The sequence below is a fragment of the Cynoglossus semilaevis genome, chromosome W (assembly GCF_000523025.1).
Source record: "Cynoglossus semilaevis isolate Cse_v1.0 chromosome W, Cse_v1.0, whole genome shotgun sequence".
In the NCBI taxonomy this organism is placed as follows: Eukaryota; Metazoa; Chordata; class Actinopteri; order Pleuronectiformes; family Cynoglossidae; genus Cynoglossus; species Cynoglossus semilaevis.
In genome coordinates, this window is record NC_024327.1 from 10,969,053 (window position 1) to 10,991,453 (window position 22,401).

Below are 22,401 nucleotides of genomic sequence, written 5' to 3' on the forward strand. Positions count from 1 at the left end.
CAGAGAGACCAGAGCGAGATCTGACAAGCTTGCTCCAATCAGGGATGTCTGGGAGAGATGAGTGCAATTCTATTGCTGAAAAAATACTTTTTTTTGCCTTTTCTTGATGTAAATATATATGGGTCAAAATTGACCCGTAACACCATAGATGTCACTTTAGTTATTGATATTAAAATGAAAAAAATAAATAAAACAAATGTATTTAAGAGATGTGTTCTATACCCCTCAGTAATAGTCAAGTAACATAACATCCTTTTATTTATTAATATGATTCTCTTGAGGTTCATTTTACCATTTTTAAAAAAAATTAAAATCGAGGGGTATACTGACAAAAAAAGGCCCAGAGGCCCACACCAAAAGTATTAAAACCAATATTTTTATGGATAAGGAAGCCAAACAAGGTAACCAAGAGATGAGAAACAAATTGGATGATAACTTGTCTTTTTAGTCTATTTTATAGCTGATTTAATACATGGGTCAAAACTGACCTGTTAACACAAGAGATGATACCAGAAAGCTAACAAAAGAGAAAGGTTAAACAAAGAGGTAGAAACAGGTTTCTTGAGGTGAAGTGTTTTTAAAGAGGTTGTTTGTAGAGAAGTTGGCACAGTTGTTTTTATGCCAGATGTCTAACCTAATGCAACCCTCAACCCATTTGCAACCCATTTCTCTGGGCTTGGGACCAGCCAGAGCCAGGGAATGATGGGCACTTTAGGAGTAAAGTGTCCTAGCCAGGTTTACCTCATGCAGGAAAAACAGATGGGTCCTATCTGGTTGTACATACCCTACCACTGCTCTAAAACCTGATCGTAACATCCAAGAGTCACAATCTGACGTTCTTTTGCTTATTTCTTCACATACCAGAGAATTTCAGAGAAAATCAATTTCAAATCAAGAGTCTTACTAGTTAATATTGCATCTTTTCATGTTTTATGGAGATAAAAGTATTAATTATATCAAACATTCTTTCTGGGTTCTTGGTGGCTTTTGCACAAATAGTGCTACAGTATAATTAAGAACATAAAATGACTTGTTTTTAAATGAATGCCAAATCTTTGTAGTCATAATGAGTGTTTGTCAGGAATATGCCAGCTCCTTCCCGCAGCCTGTTCAAATTAAGGCTCCTCTCTACAGGTCTTTTAGCATCAGCAGCCATAGTAAAGCAGCATCAACCCTGAAGATGAACACAACCCACAACACAGATCCTACTAAATCACAACAAATTTTTTTCTGTGCAGCACCTTCAAGGCGATGTGAAGCTCCTTGTTAAAGTTGTGCCTCCATACCATGAAGCGCCTAATTAGTCTCCTAAAGGCTCTTTGAAGAGGCTTTGATAATTAGTAGCATGATATTTAACCCAGACTACCGCAGAGAGTTGGTAGATTTATTTCTGAGGTGTCTGCTGCAAAGCTTTATATCCCCTTCATAGCAGCCAGGTGCAATTGCTAAATTTCCTCTCTGCTTCAGGCACAATTTAGGTCAGCCCTTACTAATCACCTGAACATGCTCAGAAATCAAAGAATAAGATTTATATTCTTAGTTAATCTTTTTTTTTATCTAAGGTGAAAAAGAAACTTTTGTTTGCCTTGTTACCAATGCCTGTATTCAGTAAATGTTGTGATGATGTAGCTGATGGAGCTAATTAGCTGACCTACTACAGCTGACCTAAGGTCACAACTATGTTAATTAACACAGTCCAGCATTTTACCCCCATATCAGCCTATTTGTAATAGTCCATTACTTTGTTGTGATGTCACAAACCTGAGCCTGAGTCATAGGAGGAACAAAATGGAAAATGCAGTAAAACCAAGTGTTGTGGCGAGGAGACTATTTTGTTTCTTTGAATTTCTCATGTCATAATACTGAACGAGCGCCTGGTGGCCAGGTCTTGCTCATGGGACCCTGCCGGGCTCAGCCCAAACAAGCGACATGGGCCCGCCTTCCAGTAGGCCCACCACCCGCAGGAAGGCCCACAAGGGGTTAGCCCAATCCCTGGACATCTAGTCTAGCTATGGGGACATGGAACGTCACTTCGCTGGGGGGGGGGTCCCGAACTTGTGCGGGAAGGTGAACGATACCGGCTAGATATAGTTGGGCTCACCTCCACGCACACTCTGTGCTGTGGGACCCAACTCCTCGAGAAAGGCTGGACTCTTTTTACTTTAGAGTTGCTCGTGGTGAGAGGCGGCGTGCTGGTGTAGGCTTGCTTATAGCCCCCCAGCTCGCCATCTGTGTGTTGGCTTTCTCCCCACTGAGCGAGAGGGTCGCTTCCCTGCACCTTCAGGTCGGGGATAGGTCTCTCTCTGTTGCTTCGGCATACGGGCCGAATGGTAGTGCAGAGTACCCGGCCTTCTTGCAGGCACTGGGAGGGGTACTGGACAGTGCTCATCCCGGGGATTCCATTGTCCTGCTGGGGGACTTCAACGCTCACGTGGGTAATGACAGTGTCACCTGGAGGGCCGTGATCTAGAGGAACAGCCTCCCCAATCTGAACCCGAGTGGTGCTTTGTTATTGGACTTCTATGCTAGCCACAGTCTGTCCATAATGAACACCATGTTCAAACACAACGGTGTCCATCAGTGCACGTGCCACCGGGACACCCTAGGCCGGAGGTCAATGAGCAACTTTGTAATCATGTCATCTGACCTCCGGCCATACATCTTTGACACTCAAAGAGAGGGGCTGAGCTGTCAACTGATCACCGCCTGGTGGTGTGTTGGATCAGTTTGCAGGATGTGAAGCTGGACTGACCTGGCAGACCCAAACGTATCATGAGGGTCTGTTGGGAGCGTCTTGTGGAATCCCCTGTAAGGGAGGCCTTCAACTCCAGCTTGGGAAGAGCTTTGACCAGGTCCCGAGGGAGATTGGAGATATTGAGTCTGAATGGACCATGTACTCCTCATCCATCATTGTCGCGGCTGTACGAAGCTGTGGTCGTAAGGTCTCCGGTGCCTGTTGTGGCGGCAATCCCCGAACCCAGTGGTGGACACCGGAGCTAAAGGAAGCCGTCAAGCAAAAGAAAGAGTCCTACCAAGCCTGGTTGGTTCAGGGGATTCCTGAGACAGCTGACAGGTACAGGCAGGCCCAGTTGACTGCAGCTCAGGTGGTTGCAGAAGCAAAAACCCGGGTCTGGGAAAAGTTCGGGGAGGCCATCGAGGAAAACTGTCGGTCAGCCTCGAAGAAATTCTGTCAAACCTTCTGGCGCCTTAGGAAGGGAAAGCAGTTTCCCGCCAACACTGTTTACAGTGGATGTGGGGAGCTGTTGTCCTCGACTGGGGATGTTGTCAGGCGGTGGAAGGAATACTTCGAGGAGCTCCTCAATCCTACTGACACGCCTTTCGCAGAGGAAGCAGAGGCAGAAGACTAGGTGGTTGACCCACCCATCTCCTGCGCTAAAGTCACCGAGGTGGTACTCAGTGGCAGGGCGCCAGGGGTGGATGAGAGCCGCCCTGAGTACCTCAAGTCTCTGGATGTCGCAGGGCTGTCTTGGCTGACACATCTCTGCAACATTGCGTGGCAGTCTTTTAAAAAGGGGGACCGGAGGTTGTGTACCAACTACCGAGGAATAACTACTCAGCCTGCTGGGGAAAGTCTGTTCCAGGGTACTAGAGAGGAGAATTCGACCAATAGTTGAACCTCGGATCCTAGGGGAACAATGCGGTTTTCGTCCTGGCCGTGGAACACTCGACCAGTTCTACACCCTCCAGAGGGTGCTCGAAGGTTCATAGGAGTTTGCCCAACCAGTCCACATGTGCTTTGTGGACTTGGAGAAGGGTGGCGGAGCTCCTCACCCTGGTACACATGGTGCATTTCAGACGTGCTCCCTTAGAGATAGGGTGAGGAGCTCTGTCACCCGCTCGGAGTAGAGACGCTGCTCCTTTACATCGAGAGGAGTCAACTGAGGTGGTTAGGGCATTTACATGGTATTCCACCCGGACGCCTTCCTCGGGAGGTGCTCCAGTCGTGCCCCACTGGGAGGAGGCCCAGAGGAAGACCCAGGACATGCTGGAGCAACTATTTCGCTCGGCTGGCCTGGGAACACCTCGGGATCCCCCCAGAGGAGCTGAGGAAAGTGTCTGGGGAGAGGGAAGTCTGGGCGTCTCTGCTCCGACTGTTACCCCTGTGATCCGGCCCCGGATAAGCGGAGGTTGATGGATGGATGGATAATACTGAACTGGTAAAGCATTTAAAGGCTTCACAGAGACGATTGGACCTAATTACTATATGAGATAACTGTTAGTCACAGCAGTAATAATAAGTGTTGTCTGCATCATCCCAGGGTACTTTTGTTTTCCTTCCCACTCTACAGATCTCATATTTGTCCACATTACAATTCTGAGCACTGCCCCAAGTCATTTATATTTATATTTAGTTTTGTAGCAAATATTTAACTTTGTCAGTGTTTGTGCTTTCACACAGGATGTCCCATCTTAGGTATGTGGTTCCTCTGGGGCTCAACCCAGGACCTTCTTACATGTAGAAGGTCCTGGGTTCAACCCCAGATGGTACCTCCCTTGTGTGTGTTGCAGCAGCTCTGCTGTTGTTACCACTGTGAATTTCCTCATTGTAGGACGAATAAGGGACTTCAGTTTATTTATTTGTTTAAAAGTGTAAATGCCTCACAATTTACTTCATGATAGATACTTGAGCTTTACTGGTGTGAATGAGCTGCTTAAAAAATGTGTGTTTCATACTGAAAATCTCTTACATGTGTCACCAGCTGACCTTATTCTCTCCTCCCTGGTGGATGCTACAGGAAGTGTTGCCAGATGCTATGCTGTCATTCAGCTCTGCACAGGGGTTTCTGTGGCATCAGAGGGAAAACAACTAACTAGAAAAAGGCCCATGACAAACAACAATCTGTCTGGCCTCGTACTCTCGACATCTTAGGAAGCTGTTAATTAAAGTGTTATTTACCAGCCGAGAAACTGAAAAGCTAAAAAAGATCTCTCAGGGCAAGTTGAGTCAGATTCAGATCCTGAGTCATGACTGCAAGTTGGAAAGCCGCTGTGCTTTCAAGCAGAGTGACTTCTTGAGGACCTGTCTGTAAGTCAGGGGCTTTTCTAGGCTTGTAAGTGTTGATATCACACCCAGTTTTGTAAATGGTAACCATCTGCATCAGTGTACTGGATCAATGTCCACAGCTTTGTGTATGATAACTACATTATTTGACACTGGCCATTATTTAATAGATAAACAAGAAGGGAAAAATTACAGAGCAGGCAGAACAATCACTTCATCTATGCAGCTGCACCTGCACTACAACATGCAGTAAGTCGTAGTGGCTGTAATGTGATCTTCAGGCAAACAAAATGAGAACGAAACAAAACAAGTGACTCCAGACTGAGATCATTAAAGGCTCGGTCTGATATAAGAACTAGCTGTTGTGCGTCTTTTTATTTTTCAAACCTCTCTGCCAGTTGCATATAGATTAAAAAAACTCCAGCGATCAGCTCCTTGTGTGCAAAGTCCCTCATGTAATGTATGGGCCTCTGCCATGTAGCAAACAGAATCTGGGGAGCAGAGAGAGAGTCTCTGTCTCAATGTGAGGCTATGGCTGAGTGTAGGCTACAGCACAGAAATGCCTGGCTGACTGCATCCAAAATTTAGGTGAAAGATAATCCCTGCTGCACAGACTGGAGTAGGAATGGTGCACATTTATTTGTATAATTTCATATCTTGTGGGTTTCATTTGTTTTACACTGTACAGGAAAAATGCAAGTGATGGAACATGATGTGAAGTAACATCTGACTCCAAAACTTTTACCTCATGCACACAGCAACCTTTTCTCTCTGCTGGGTTTGTGGCTTTACAGAATTATTGTCTCACTCCAGAAACTGATATTTTTTCATCTGTCGGTTTCTTAAAAATGTATTTTAGTGGACTGTTACAGCGCAGTACCCAAACATTGCAACTCAGTCTGCAAGGCTTTTGCCTTTATGATCTCTCACCACCCCCACAAGCAAGAATGTCCATGTTTAAGTAGGGGTAGAAAACTTCTCCGTTTTTTCAGCCAGTTCAGCCTCCACTCTGTACTGAGAAGAAGCTGTTGTGCTTCTCATGTGTCATTGTCATACTTGACATTAGACTATTATAGTGATTGATTTATAATTAAAATGAATAACTAACAACACTCTACTGCTCTGAAACCAGTTGCCAACAGAGCAATGTTTAGATATTTGAACATATGGTGTAAGATATACAATGTAGTATTATACATTATTTTATATTTATGTTCAAATTAAAACAAAAACTACTTTATCTAAAATATACAGTATGTTTTATCTTTATTGGAAATCGATCACTGATGTGGCCCCTATAGCAGCAGTGGCCCTCAGCCCATTTGAGTTTGAGAACCCTGTCCTAAACCTATTGATGACTCAAAAATACAAATATGATTCACTTTTAATTATTTTTTTAAATAATCAGTTATATACTTCTAAGATAGCAAGGAGATCTTGTTGTACACTCCAGCTGACTGATTTTGTTTTTTACAACCTGTCCCTCAAGTTCACATAAACTGTTTGTGCTACAATAAAACAGCAATTTACTGAATTCTATATTTGACCAAAATACATTTGTAAAAGTTAAGTTCTTACGCAACCAGGAGTGTGTTTATTTTGGATAATCCCCAGTCCTCTGTTTTCACTGCAGGTCCAACCCTGCTGCTCTCCTAATTCGTAGAACTCTGTTGATCAGTATGATTGTTTAGACATGGGGGCGGTGGGGTGGCTGCCACTGCTGGGGAATGTTTCACAGCGCTCTACTACAGGTTGGGGGCTTCTGTTAAGGTTTACACAAGACATTCCTAGAACTTTTCCCTTACAGCCAATTGGCTGATTCACCTGTGGCAGTGTCCTGCTTTGTTGCCCCATTAGGATCCAGTGTGTTTGCTCCATGTTTTACAGTAAATCACCGTGGGAAGGCAGGGCCTCTGGAGTGGGTGTTGTTTGGATGATTTCATGGTGGGTCTTGATGTTTTTGCCGCATCTTCTGGGAAGAAGCAGGGCTGATCCCCATGCTTTTTGTCTGGGATTTGTTGTCTGACTTACAACTCGTCTGCCTCCTTTTTTTTATTTGATCCAGAGAGATTTTTCTGGACGGTGTGTATGGAGCAATGCCAACTAAAATAGAGACCTGCCAGTGTAGCCCTTGTCTGCTGTGACACCAACAGGATTCTCCTTTTCTCTACTGGACCACCAGCATATGGGTTCAGATGGACAGACAGATAGACGGGTAGACAGACAGGCAGAGTCTACACTGTTAGCTCAGGCTGCTCTTTGTGTACATGCCTGGCGTTGATAGCCATGTCACCATGGGAACAACCAAGGAGCCAGGCCGTTGCTCACCAGTACTTAGAGAAAACAGGAGATGATGAACTACCCAAGTGTCAAGTGAGGCTGTAGTGTGAAAAGAGTCTCTGTGGGCTGTTGTGCCATATTTTTTTAAACCTTTATGTGGATTAATTAGCCAATACAAAAAAAAAATGCCAGAATTAATAAATATTGAACCATGGTTCATATTATTAGATTATGAGATTTGCTCAGTCCTTTAGTTGACGTTTTTAAGTTTAAAGGTGCTGTTTATAAAACGTTTTGTGTTATTGTTGCAGAACAGCACGTTGCTTTGTGTCCTTTCCCTGCAGGAGTTGCTATAAATGCTGTTTGTATTCATGTGAACAACATGTGTTCATCTTTATATAAATGTTAATAAAAAGCAATAAAAAATGTGATTACTCACATGTGGTAATAAGAAAAGCACATTGGGAGAATTGTGAGTTTATATTAATCCCTGTTTTTGATTAGTAAAAATTTACAACATTCTTATTTGATATGGCCTTAAATACATTTGCAATGCAAAAATAATTTCAGAGAAGTATGTGTGATGTGTGATTACGGTTTTTGTTTTACAATATTGTTGTGTGAAAATACCACATTTTTATCTGTGATTAAAAAACAAAAATCACAATCGAGACTTAAGGTCAGCATTCCAATGACCTTAGAAGCGGGTGAGTGGGATGAGCCTTAAATTGTGTCACTTGTAAAAGATTAAAAGGGAATGCCAGTGATAAATGGGCTTCTGATTAAATGGTCTTAATTAAACCCTTTTCATTATAGACCAGGCAGTTAAAGGTTTGTATCTCTCCTGATTATACCCTCGTGTCTACGTGGGTGTACATTCTGATGGAGGCTGACAGAGGTGGACAGCGGGTAGAAAATATCAGCTGGTCTGTTCAACCAGTGTTGGGTCTTTACAGATGCTTTATCGCAGCTGCAAAAAAACACTGGCTGAATTTAGATGTGGACTTCACAGGAAATGCAGTGTGTATGTTACACAGTTGTTTGTCGTCATTGTTGTTGTGTTCCTGAGAAAGATTGATTATGTCACAATATCACAATAAAATTAGGGTTTGGCGGCATTTTAAATTAAATTCACTCCTTTTAATCTAACGTTGATGGCAGAACTTATTGTAGTTCTCCTTCCAGAGTTCTCAGATGTAAATCGTGTATGAAATACTGCCTAGAATTAAATTTAAAGCAGATGCACTACCTAAAACTCCCACTGCTGATCAGCAGGCGTACTCAGAAAAACATTCTCTTTTTTAGATGTCTGTCCACAAAGTGCTCTCCTTTATCCTGTATATCATTCTTGTCAAGTTGTTTTAATGTCTTCTTTAACTAGTTCATATTAGTTGAGTCAAGATGCCTTTTTTTTAAATAGTCATGAAGCTGTGAGGTGAATTATATGTGAGTTATGAGTTTTTAAGGTCCTTGGGCATAAAGTCATTCTTCGACTATAATAAAAAACAAATTACGGCTGTTACGTGCAGTAATTTTGGTTTTTCATTTGTGTTTGAGTGTCTTGTTGAGTCAGGACCAGGATGTTTTTTTGCGAAAAGTACAAAAGTTCATCACTTCTGATAATCTATGTCTGTATTCTGACTCTGACGCTGTTAAAGTTGTTAAAATACCAAATCCAACCAATCTTATTTTTCATCTGGCAGATGGATTTGTTGTATTTGCCTCTGAAATTACTCCAGTATGTTCAGACTTGCCACGACTGTCAGTATTAAAATTTTAATAACAGTTGTCCATATTCTATTATTATTATTACATATTATTATTACATTCAAAATGATTTAAAATTTGTGTTTTACAATATCTTTTTTATACAATTGACTTATTACCATGATTGTGTAAATGAGTATAATGATTATGATTTTATCTGTCTTAATTACAGAGGCATCTTCCTGGACACCATCCTCCCTCGCTATGATGTAAACGGGGTACGACCACCCATTGGCCAGAGAACCAGACTGAGCAAAGGGGACATCACTCAGGCACGCAAACTCTACAAATGCTCCAGTAAGACCAAATGAGAGATTCTCTCTGGTGTGGCTTTTTCCTGTTTATTTTTTTGCACGTGAGTGCAAAAAGAAAGACAGAGAGGCAGAAGGAGAGAGGAAAAACGAGAGAGAGGAGGGAGAAAGAGAGAGGTCCACAGCTCCTCCTGACTTACCCAGATGCAAGTCTTGCTGTGTAGAAATAGCTGAGCATCCACAGTTGATGTGGTGTGGTTCCTTGGCTACAGCGTCCGAGGCTCCCAAGCTGGGAGTGTAGTGTGTAAACACTACCCGACAGGAAGTTTGTCATTGCTCTTTCCCAGATAGACCCTAAAGAACAGCTGGTCTCTCACAGCTAATGACTAAAAAGATTGTTGGGAATTGTTGTCATGTCATAACAACCAGCACTGTGTACAACGTAAACCGTGCAGCTATGCGTGAAGAAAAGGTTATGTAATCCTGGCCCCTCTCTGAAGTTTGTTTACGTAGAAGAGGGAGAGAATTTAATGGTGCAGAAGTAAATTGAATGTATAGACTTTGCAGAAGTGCACTGAGAGAGGCCTTCTGCTCAATAGATTTTATGTCAGTTAAGTGTAGGTCAGGCCAGTGAAGCTTGCGCCATCAAGCTCTCATTAAAGGTCAGAACATAAACACAGCGATTGTTCTGGAGAGACCAAACCAGCTGATGGTCTTAGAGCAGACCAGGATGTTTTGGCCTTGGACAAATCAACAGTGGACGTCTATGTCAAAATGTTTCACTCTTTATTGCAAGCCTTTAGGAGAAGACTGGATGATGTGGCACACATCTTGGGGGATGATGTAAGGAACCTCTCACTGTGATCTTAGAAAAAAAGGCTCCCTAAAGAGCTAGAAATCTCCCATTTTCGCCAAAGTCCTGGGAGTGTTTGTATCCCCCAGTGTGTGCCGTAGCGCTTGTTAATGGTTTAGTATTGGCAGACCTCTGCCAAACATTATTACACACAACCCCTAGCTCTGGGCTCCTCGTTTTATTGCTTACACCAAGTCCTCTGGGGGAGCAGTAAATGCAAACAGTCGGAGGGAGTTGTTTTCCTTACTCCTGCGAAACTCAGCCCAAGGTAAAGATAACACCGAGGCAATAATGAATGCAGACACAGCTCCCAAGATGGACCTTTGTCATTTGCTCTTAGTCTTAATTAAACACATCTTTCCCCAACTCGGCAGCAGCTGCAGTTCTGTCGATAGGCTGTGTGCATTGTTTAGAATGGGCTGTCACACTCAAAGGCTGTTTTGTTTTTTGTTCTTTTTCTGGAGCAATATGTACATAATGCATCACATCCTCCAGAGAGCTGGTTTATTTATAGAGGGCCAGGTTTTTTTTTTCCAGAGGACACTCAGATAAAGTGTCCCTCATTCTGTTCCTTTTTGTGCAATCATCGTCTGGAGTGGCGGCTGTTTGTTTCTGGAGCAGGCGCAGGCACTGAAGTAGTAGATGCATATTATCAGCAGATGTGCCTTTGAACATAAAAGTGCTGCCCTCTACTTCACTCACTTTTACAATTCCATCATCAAGCATCTGCCACTGCAGCAGGTTTACAGGGGACTGAGTTCACTGCTGGTGAGACAACCTTTTTGTTGTTGTTTTTCTGGAGCAATATGTACATAATGCATCACATTTTCCAGAGAGCTGGTTTATTTATAGAGGGCCAGGTTTATTTTCAGAGGACACTCAGATAAAGTGTCCCTCATTCTATTCCTTTTTGTGCAATCATCATCTGGAGTGGCGGCTGTGTGTTTCAGGTGGAGGCACAGGCACTGAGGTGGTAGATGCATATTATCAGCAGATGTGCCTTTGAACATAAAAGTGCTGCCCTCTACTTCACATTCACTTTTACAATTCCATCATCAAGCATCTGCCGCTGCAGCAGGTTTACAGGGGACTGAGTTCACTGCTGGTGTGGCCAGAATTTAGTGACATGAGATTTATTGACACCTAAGATTTATTGGCACCAGGATCAAGCTAACACGTGGGTGTTTCAATTTCAGTCACACAGAGGGGTATGATTAAAACTAGTTCAAACGACAACTTCTAGTGATATCAGAATCATGCCAAATGAGATTCCAAAATGGAAATGTATTAGATTGTTCATTTTGAAGTTGTTACTCAGATAGAGGAAATTGTGAGCTGCCGCCTGCACTTGCATGTGTGTAAAACTTTGATGGGAACCTTCATAGACTTAACATATGAGGAACAATGTCATTACTGATTAAAGCCGAATTCATGCATTTCCTCCATAATAACAAACAACTGAAAAAAGATTTTTTTACCCAAGCAGCAGGACAGAATAGAGTGGATGTTTCATTTTGCTGCAATAACCATAAGAACCTAAAAGAAAAAACCTGGAATTTTTGTTTCACTAAATATACTTTTACAAAAGCAGATCATTAGCACATTTCTGCTTTAATATGACAAATTATTCATGCAGGGAAACTTGTCCAACTCATCTAACAAAACTTGGAACAAACTGAGCTTCATGGTGATTTCTGTACCATGTTGCAGTTGAAATCACAAAAAGTTGTTTTTGATAAATGCAACAACGTATTATTTACTTTAATATATACAACCTGACCAGTTTTGATAGACATAAAATACATGGAGACTGAACTCAGTTGATCTCAGCCTGGCTCTTGAGCGACATCTTTGACATGCATGCCTTACTTACAGGTTTCTGTGTTTGTCTTTTTGTTGCTCAGGATGTGGGGACAGTCTGCAGGACAGCAGCGGGAACTTCTCTTCCCCTGGTTTCCCTAATGGATACTCAGCCTACATGCACTGCATCTGGAGAATATCAGTCACACCTGGGGAAAAGGTATGGAGGAGTGTCTGAAAAGTTCCAGATCAATTTTGCAACACCTTAAAGAACTTAAGCTACAGACTGCGCTCCTTAAGATTCACACTTATGTTTCCAAAAACGTTAAGTTTTTTTTTTTCTGTTTTTCACTCTGTCTGCCCAGCAGTGTGTGACTTCGGGCCAACAGTGTGTCAATAATCCCTCTCTGTTGTGGTTTTAAGATCATTCTGAACTTCACCTCCATGGATCTGTACAGGAGTCACCTGTGCTGGTATGACCACGTGGAGATCCGTGATGGGTACTGGAGAAAAGCACTGCTCAAAGGTCAGATTGAACAAGAACAAATGATTTCAGGCCACAGTTGGTATTTAAGCTTTGAGCAAAACTCAAGTATCTGACATTTTTGGAATACGTGCTCACAGCATCAGAAGCGGTACATCTCGCAGTACATCTGATCACATTCAAGCTTTTGCTAAAATCTTATCAGTGTCTTCTTAATCCTATACTGTAAAAAATCCCAAAGCACAATCCTGAGGCTGTCAAAATGTGACTAAGTCACAGTTGTGTTTAATCCTGGTCATCGGCAGTGATATACTTGGGCACAAAAGTACTGAATTTCAGCTCAAGTTATTTCTTCATATTGATTGATTTTACTGTATATACTGTAACACATGACTATATCTTTATCTTATTATTCTTTCATGTTCATAATAAAAAGAAGTAAGTATGATTTATCTTTCTGCTTGGTTGTAGTCTGTAAGCAGCTTAACTTAAAAAATAAATAAAAGTATGGATTTGGATTTGGATAAATATCTAAAGATGATTTGTTGCTGATCTGGTTACAATGAAATTTAGGCCTTTTTTTTAAAATAAAAACTTGTGAGTTTGAATTTTGTATTAACACTGTGAGAAATCTCAGCTGGTTGGCCACGTTTGCACGCTTTAATTCTTCTTTGTGAGTTTAGTCCTGATTTATTTTAGTCACTGTCTTATATTTCTTCTCATCCCAGTAACTTCCTCGAAGTGAGATAATTTCAAAGCAGATCTCATTTATCACAAAGAGCTCACTGTGCTTAATCTGTGTCCTCCTCTACCTCTGACCCAGGTCGTTTCTGTGGGGATAAGTTGCCCGAGCCCATCATCTCCACAGACAGTCGCCTGTGGATTGAGTTCCGCAGCAGCAGTAATTGGGTGGGAAAAGGTTTCTCCGCCGTTTATGAAGGTAAGCACCCGTTTCACGACCTTCCTGATCTCCAATCCAGCAGGTCGCCTCGGCTGACTAAACACTGAGTCAGTCGCTCATCCAACAATGTGCCTAGAAGCTGCATTAATATCCAGAGTTTTTGGCTCCTCCACTGCTGATATGTCAGCCACTTTAAACTGCATTAATCAGATTTTTGGCCAGCCCTCACAGTCAGCTTCATTGTTTCCAGACAGTTCGAACATGTGTGTACGTGCATGCATGCTTTTTTGTGTTGGTTAGTACGAGGAGAAGGCATTTCAGTTAATCCAGATTGCGTAAATCGGAACTGCAAGTTTCTTTCACTGAAATCATGTTCTGATGAAATCTTCATCGGAAAATTCACTTCTGTTTGACTTTTTTCTTCCCCGACTGTCACTTGCAGCCATCTGTGGTGGGGAGGTGAAGAAGGACAATGGCCAGATCCAATCTCCTAACTATCCTGATGACTACAAACCCAACAAAGTGTGTATGTGGAAGATTTCTGTAGCTCAGGGCTTCCACGTAGGCCTCACCTTCCAGTCATTTGAGGTAAGAGTTGGTTTTTAAAGATAAAATAAAAAAGTAATTATAAACCAAAAAGATGTCACTATTCTTCCCTCTCTCTCCTGCAGAGAGAGGGAAGAATAGTGAATAATGTGGAACTATGATCTGTCATGATACATCATCTACAGATCTCACAATGTTACACCTACATTTGTACCTCAGTATTTAAAAATTGCATTACAAAACTTTAGCACTTAATAAAACCACCCAATCCCTTATGCTTTTGATGTATTTAAAATGTTTTTAATTATTTTGATGCCAACTTGGTGCTTGTGCTAAACCTCAAAGTCTCTAATGTTTCACAGATTGAGAGACATGACAGTTGTGCCTATGACTACCTGGAAGTGCGTGATGGCAACTTTGAAAACAGCCCGCTCCTTGGCCGCTTCTGTGGCTACGACAAACCAGATGATATCAAAACCAGCTCCAACCACCTTGCTGCCAACTTCTTCAAAGGTGAGGGGGGGGTCGACCCTTTGAAAGATAAAGAAAAAAAAAAACATTCCCTCATGTCACATCTTTTTTCTGTTAGTTTTAAAGTAAATGTTTTCTCTCCCTTACTTTCTGGTTCATCTCTGGGACCTTCTTTCTCTGCCCTTGCTGTTGTGTCAAAGGGTTCTTCTTGTAAAACCATTGAGGCAGGGAGGCCAACTAACTGGGTGCCAATATATCGTTGTCTTTTCAGAGATGGATGAGTGCTCCAACCCGGACAACGGTCGCTGTGAGCAACGCTGTGTCAACACACTAGGCAGCTACAAGTGTGCCTGTGACCCGGGCTATGAGCTGGCTGCTGACAAGCGCAGCTGTGAGGGTAAGTACAGGGAGAAAAGCTACCAGCTCTGCTGGCTATGCAATTTACATGCTCAAGGACTTAACACATTTAACCACCCAGGCATAATAATCCAGTTATTTCTAAAAGCCACTGAGGATTTGGTGTGAGTGATGCCTTTGTTGACTGGGCTGTCATTTGTAGATTTGAGTCACAACACATCAAGTATTACTTTTATATTAAATTACATGTTGTTTTTGTTGTACCTGAGTGTTTAAGCCGTACTGAACAGTACCTGACCAACATCAGTGCAGCACCAGAGGAAAATTCCCCCCTCACTAATGCTTTTTCATGTTGTTCAGCTTGTAAAATGAGTCTCTCCAGCCTGTGATTAGAAAATACATTATGACATGTTTTAGTAGAAAAACTGTGTCTATAACCTGGTTTCAGAAATACTAATATTACTTCCTGTCTGAAAGGTTTTAATTACCTGACATCTTTTACATACTTTTCACCCTACAGTCAAAAACATGCAGATACGTTTAATTATAAGCTGCACAAGCTTAATGGAACTGGTACCATGATTTCTTTGATCATTTATTTACACCTGTGCTCATCCAATCTGGCTGTTTTGCCAAGGCCCATTTACAACAGGATGTAATTGTGATCTTGAATCTAGATCATTGTTTTTTTTGGCAATTGGCTGCACCTGCACAGCTGAGGCTAATAAGCCTGGCTGGGAAGTTGTACAGAGGCAGGATAGAGGTTGTTTCTTATCCTCTTAAGTTAGTGCGGCGTCTCAGGAGGGTCAATACCTTCAGCTGCCCTTTGTGGGTTTTGTCGGTTTCTGTGAAAATCTGTGTGTGTGTAGAAATAAGTGTTCATATTTTTTACTGCAGCAAAACAAATAATGAAGAGAACAAGTCTCTTCATTAATTGTTTTGCTGGTTTTCCAGAATGTGGCCTCTGACCATTACTATTTCTTTCTCTTATTATAGCCAATATAAATATGATATAAAGTTAATTAATTATTTTCTATTGGATATTTTGCTACAATTATACCTCTTGGTATTCGTCTTGACATAATAGACATAATATGACATAATATGTACAACCTGTATATAGTGTCATGTATATACAAGCCATGATTTATTTGTAGTCCTTGTAGTGGAGCTGAACAATTAGTCATTGTAGTGCGAAAGACTGTAATTACCAAACAGCAAAGGCTGCAAATTACCACAATTTATTCTTTAAATGAATGACTTGACTATTTATTTCTGAAATCTTTATTACAGCAAGGAGCTGGCTTTTTATTATCATATAAAACTTACAATTTAATTTAACCTAATTATAAATTATTTGTTCTTTTTCTTTTTAAACTTAGTGCCTGAAAAATGTTATTAATAAAATATTAATCAAGTCTTTTTATCAGTATTGTAGTGGTTTGTTTATTTATTTATTTAACACAATACTACAAGGTTAATTCTTTTAACAACACATAAAAATGTTTTATTGTTAAACTCAAACTATATATCCTGTATATTCATTTATATAAATATGCTGTAGATTAGACATTAAAATAACAACAACATGGTTATATTTGTATTTTAAAAATAACCTAAATATTTAAAATTTGAGGTAATTTTTTTAGGTAACCTGAGGTTTTTCTTTTTAACATACATGGCTGAATGCTAATTCCTTTCGCCACCTGCATGTTCATAAAAAAATGGAACATTTATATTTGTGTCAAAAGCCTGGTGAGGGACAGGGTTTCCAGCCGCTGTTGGTTACATGTGTATTGTGCAACTGATGCAAAGCTTGCCTAAGTGCTTTCAGGCTGTTATCGAGATAATTCAAGACACAGGAAAGGGCCTTTCATTTCAGCCATTTGGTTTGCAACATACCATTTGGAACATGTCCCAGAGCAAACACATGGTGCCGTAGTTTATTTTCTGTCACCACATTTGTCCTCTTCTCTTCTCTACGCTGTTTTATGTCGTGTTTTTCTTTTGCACAGCTGCTTGTGGAGGATTCATCACCAAGCTGAATGGCTCAATCACAAGTCCAGGTTGGCCAAGAGAGTATCCTCCAAACAAGAACTGCATCTGGCAGCTGGTTGCCCCTACACAGTATCGCATCACTCTGCTCTTTGACGTCTTTGAGACTGAGGGCAATGACGTGAGCACTGGGGTTATTTTGAATCGACACGGGGTGGGTTTGTTCTGTTCTCTTTCTTCATCTCTCGCTTCTCATTTGTCATCTCTTCCCCTCACCCCCCATCCTCAAGTTTTCGTTGTCTTATATATATTTTTTTAACACAAATAAAATGCCCGTGCCTGATGGCCTTCTTTCATACCTTTGTTAGGTTTGTAAGTATGACTACGTGGAGGTTCGGAGTGGACTTTCAGCTGACTCCAGGCTACACGGAAAGTTCTGTGGAGCAGAGAAGCCAGAGGCTATTACATCTCAGTACAACAACATGCGCATTGAGTTCAAGTCTGACAACACAGTGTCCAAAAAGGGTTTCAAGGCACAGTTCTTTTCAGGTGAGTGCTCCAGTGGTAGTGAATCACACCGATAATCACAGGGTGATTACAGCTGCTACGCTTGTTAAAGGACCAGTGTGCAGCATATCACTACTAACCTTTAACTCGATCCTACATTTACTGACTGTTTGAGGAACTACAGTAGCTTTACAGAACAATGCCATTGTAGAGATGCACTTTTAATTATATAGATTTTTAACCACCATTAACACACTGTAACAGCTTCCGCAGCATAACCACCACAAATTTGATTTCACCCATGTGAGGATCCTTTAATTATTTTAACCCTTGTAAAGTCCTTCCAATATGTATTTGTGTCTGTGTGTGTGTGTGTGTTTGTGCATGAGTATGCATGTGCATGTTCCTGTACTGCATGACGTGCCAACTTTTCCTCATATTCATTAATACTCATATTCTGGGACAAGATGAAAATCATTGCAAGGACAAACGATGTGTACAAAAATGCGAAGGACCGCACAAGGGTTAAATAATTTGCTTGAGTCATGGCAGGAAGTTGACTGTTCCGATACAGACAGTGTTGCATTGGATAATGTTTTGTGAATTTTTGTTTTGTCATTTCTTAAGTGAGTATTTGGAAAAAAGTTGATATAAATTATTACCAAAGTTAGAAACAGAAGTGACAAATGTGAATTTCTCATTTAATATCTGATGGTGGTGATTCAACAACACATCGTTGAGTCCTCCATTTTAAATTTTGGAAACCTCACAGCTGTTCTGTTGGAATGTCTCTTGTGGCCCAGTGTATCATAGCAAAATGAGTATCTGCACCATGACAAATTAATTTTAATAACACAGGGCTCCTCCCACCTTTTCTCACCTCATTTTATGTAAATATTAATGACTTTTGAGTTTGCAAAACCATAAAACATGAAAAACACACAAAATAGCAGCTGAAGAATGTTTTGTAAAGTGAGACTTTTTACAGATTTCTTGCTATGATACTATGAAAATAAAAGATAAACAAACAAAAATGTTAAACTTTCACACATACACCCTTGTGTGTATGATACTACACTGTCTGGCCAAAAAAAAAAAGTCGCCACCTGGATTTAACTAAGCAAATAGTTACGAGCCTCCTATTGGATAATTACTGCATGGACGATTATCTTTCAGCTGGCAACAAGTTATTTAACCCCAACTGGTGCAAGGAGTTGATTCTCATTTCTTAAACAACCATGTCGAAAGACCATCCTGTTGTCTTGAAAAAGATGTTAGTCTGTTTGAGAAGGGTCAAATCATTAGCATGCATCAAGCAGAGAAAACATCTAAGGAAATTGCAGAAACTACTAAAATTGGGTTAAGAATTGTCCAACGCATTATTAAGAACTGAAAGGATAGTGGGGACACATGTCTTCGAGGAAGACATGTAGCCGGAAAGAAATCCTGAATGACAATCGCTTAAACGTTTGGTGAAATCAAATCGAAGAAAAACAACAGCTGACTACCTGAATATACTGAATGACCAGATTATTCCATCAATGGATTTTTTTCTTCCCTGATGGCACGGGCATATTCCAAGATGACAATACAAGGATTCATCGGGCTCAAATTGTGAAAGAGTGGTTCAGGGAGCATGAAACATAATTTTCAAACATGGATTGGCCACCACAGAGTCCAGACCTTAACCCCATTGAGAATCTTTGGGATGTGCTGGAGAAGGCTTTGCGCAGCGGTCAGACTCTACCATCATCAATGCAAGATCTTGTTGAAAAATTAATGCAACACTGGATGGAAATAAGTCTTGAGACATTGCAGAAGCTTATCGAAACAATGCCACAGCGAATGTGTGCCGTAATCAAAGCTAAAGGCGGTCCAACAAAATATTAGTAAAATATTAAATATTGTGACCTTTTTTTTTGGTGGTGACTTTTTTTTTTGGCCAGGCAGTATATATTTCTATAAATCTTTAAGCCTTTCTAAATGTTTTGACTTGACTATTTGACCAGAAGAACACTGAATAAAAGCCTTCCATTTAGTTTTCTTTCACCTTTTTCACATACATTTCAATTGAATCAGTCTTCAAAGTTGTGTCATGTCTGCTTCTTCAGATAAGGACGAGTGCTCCAAGGAGAACGGCGGCTGTCAACATGAGTGTGTCAACACCTTTGGGAGCTACAGCTGTCAGTGCAGGAGTGGCTTTGTGCTACATGAGAATAAACATGACTGCAAAGAAGGTAAATCGCCTTCTTTGCAACTTTTATGCTCTTTTTTGTGTTTTCTCCAACGTGGTCTTGTGTGAAACGAACACAGAAGCCTCTTCACTTTAAGGGCCATCTTGTTGACTTGGTGTTGTCTTTTTGCAGCTGGCTGCGATCACACTGTGAACGGCGTGAGTGGCATCATCACCAGCCCTAATTGGCCTGAAAAATACCCCAGTAAGAAGGCATGCACCTGGGCACTAACCACCACTCCAGGACACCGTATTAAAATCGTATGTGTTGCATGTGTTACTACACTTTTGATGTTTTCCAAGTTGCTATTTAAATGTGATATGTTCTGTACATGTGTGCATTTGCAGTAATATGGCAGTAATTGATACAACAATGATGTGAAATTCTATTATTATATATACAGTAGGTTTTCTTACTCATTACACTAACACAGTAGATCATTTATGAGAAAAAAATAGAGTTTTTTAAGAACTATGGCAGGGTTTTATTAAAAACTGTTAATTTATATAAATTATATATATTATATAATTTATATAATAAATTATTATAAACATGTTAATTTGGGTTAATTAATAATGTTTTTTACATAATCCTGCATCAGATTTCTGCATAAAACCGGAAATACTTCACTAAAAGGTATGGCCAAGAGAAAAAGGAATGCAACCCAGTGGTAAATCTCTTTGCCATTTTTAGAAAGTATACTTACTTCACGGGAAATTAGGTTTATATTTCCCATGATATTAAATGTACATGCTTTTTTATTTGTGTCACAGGCCTTCAATGAAATTGACTTGGAACCCCACGTGGAGTGTACTTACGATCACATTGAGATTTACGATGGTCGTGATGATAAAGCATCAAGTCTGGGCCGCTTCTGTGGCACAAAGAAACCCCAGCCCATAACATCCAGCAGCAACAAGCTGTTTATTTGCTTCTTCTCTGATAATTCTGTACAGAAGAAAGGCTTTGAGGCGTCGCACACTGCAGGTAAAAATAGATGTGCAAAGTGCAGTCGTTTACCTTATGGTGGGGTTACTGCATTTAAGTTTGTCAGTCTTGAAATGCTTTTGTGACAGTCTACTCATCAACATTTTAGTTGAGGAGTCTCTATTTACCTTATTACCATAGGACAAAATGCCCTTGAAATATGTGTTATTATGTGCACATCTGCACAATTAAATATTTCTCTTATCTCATCTCTTATTACAGACAAGCAAAACAAAGCTTGTGTATTGCAAGGCCACTACTCAAAAAATAGATTCAGGCTCACATTGAATCCTGACAGATTCAGGGTGTACAACTGAGATGATATGTGATAAAACAGAGTTATGCCAAAAAAAGAAAAGAAAAACAATTTTATAAAGATTCTTTTAAATCTATGACACTCATCTTGCTGGATGTCCAATTCCTGCAAAGAAAGAAAGCCTTGTGTGCCTGGCATAGTGAGGGGTAAACAGAGGAGTCCTCTGGTTGTTGCAATATGCAGTTTATCCTTTAGAGGTTATCAATCTGTAGCCAATATGTTTTCTTCAGTTGGATTACTATTACTGATGCAGTTTATTCTCACACTGGTATAAAAACACACCCAGAAATAATTGGATCACTTGCAAAACATAAAAAAAAGAAAACACAGACACGGGGCGATGTTCCTGCAAATGCACCTTGTAGACATAAAGTGCCAAATAATGACTGGAGAGGTTAGTCTAGTAGGATTATTTGACGATAGAATGTTAGCATACTCTACTTTTAAAAGTACAGTATTTTCCGGACTATAAGGCGCACTTAAAAACCTTTAATTTTCTCAAAAATTGACAGTGCGCCTTATAACCCGGTGTGCCTTATGTATTACTTCTGGTTGCGCTTACTGAGCTCGAATCGATTTTATAAAGCCAAACCACACAGTGCATCACACATGATGGCACACAACTGAAGCACGCTGGGAGCCAACAATGATGTTCAACTCTGTTATCCTAATTAGAAGATGCTCAACAACAATGGTTACAGTATGGTTGTGTAACCCAAATCCGTGCAATGTCGCGTCATGCCTCCTAACACCCGGAGACTCTGCATTGTGTTTTTGTATTGCCGATGTATGGTGCGATGCAGGATGACTCAGACACATGCAGAGGTGGGTAGAGTAGCCAAAAATTGTACTTAAGTAAAAGTACTGTTACTTCAGAATAATATTACTCAAGTGGAAGTAAAAAGTAGTCATCTAAATAATTACTTGAGTAAGAGTAAAAAAGTACATGGTGAAAAAACTACTCAAGTACTGAGTAACTGTTGAGTAACATTTATTTTTTAGATTTATTTTTTAACGTGCATTCAATCAGATAAACAAAATTACAGAGGAGAGTTTATCCCATCAACAAAATAATAAAACAAAACAAATTAATTAAATACCCTAAAATAAAATAATCTTTAGGTAAGTTAAAGTACTTCAATAAAAAATAAAAATCAATGAAATAAAAAGAGTACATAAATAATTAAATATTTACAAAATAACCTAAATTACAGCACAAGTAACAAAAACTTCCAAACCTCTGGACCTGTGGATAAAAACACATCTTTGAGGCTACAAGCAGATCGTGCTCAGCACATAGTACTCATGTAACCTAACAGGACAAACATTCGCCTATCCACAGCAAAAAGAAAAAAAAAATTGTAGGTCAAACTTACAGCAACATGTTTGCACAGGTTGGACGATAAGCTTTTGAAAGCTGAAATATCTGTCTGTTTGGGCCGACACAGAAGACACAGCATGATGAAACTGCTTTTTCGCACTGTTTGTAACGTGAACATACTTTCTATATGAGGCCAGGGGTGTGCCTCCTTGTCTTTGCTGACCGCCGATTCTGCCATTTTCTGCTGTGATGGATATTGACCGCTAAACTAATACGTCCCGCCCGCCGAGATCGAGTATGGTCACGTG

The 22,401-nt window shown here is 40.5% G+C and overlaps 2 protein-coding genes across 4 annotated transcripts in view; one reads left to right on the top strand and one right to left on the bottom strand.

Moving 5' to 3' along the window:
* LOC103397188 (glutamine--fructose-6-phosphate aminotransferase [isomerizing] 1-like) overlaps window positions 1-22,401 on the bottom strand; it is a 561,006-nt gene that overhangs the window by 354,872 nt on the left and 183,733 nt on the right. The gene's annotated exons all lie outside the window — the stretch shown is intronic.
* LOC103397185 (bone morphogenetic protein 1-like) overlaps window positions 1-22,401 on the top strand; it is a 53,484-nt gene that overhangs the window by 26,029 nt on the left and 5,054 nt on the right. The window contains exons 7-18 of the mRNA XM_017042717.2: window positions 9,243-9,367; window positions 12,079-12,194; window positions 12,398-12,500; window positions 13,282-13,398; window positions 13,802-13,947; window positions 14,268-14,418; window positions 14,648-14,773; window positions 16,749-16,909; window positions 17,097-17,277; window positions 19,347-19,472; window positions 19,602-19,729; window positions 20,243-20,456. Of these exons, the coding sequence (XP_016898206.1) occupies window positions 9,243-9,367; window positions 12,079-12,194; window positions 12,398-12,500; window positions 13,282-13,398; window positions 13,802-13,947; window positions 14,268-14,418; window positions 14,648-14,773; window positions 16,749-16,909; window positions 17,097-17,277; window positions 19,347-19,472; window positions 19,602-19,729; window positions 20,243-20,456 (1,694 nt within the window). The remainder of the gene's footprint in view (window positions 1-9,242; window positions 9,368-12,078; window positions 12,195-12,397; window positions 12,501-13,281; window positions 13,399-13,801; window positions 13,948-14,267; window positions 14,419-14,647; window positions 14,774-16,748; window positions 16,910-17,096; window positions 17,278-19,346; window positions 19,473-19,601; window positions 19,730-20,242; window positions 20,457-22,401) is intronic.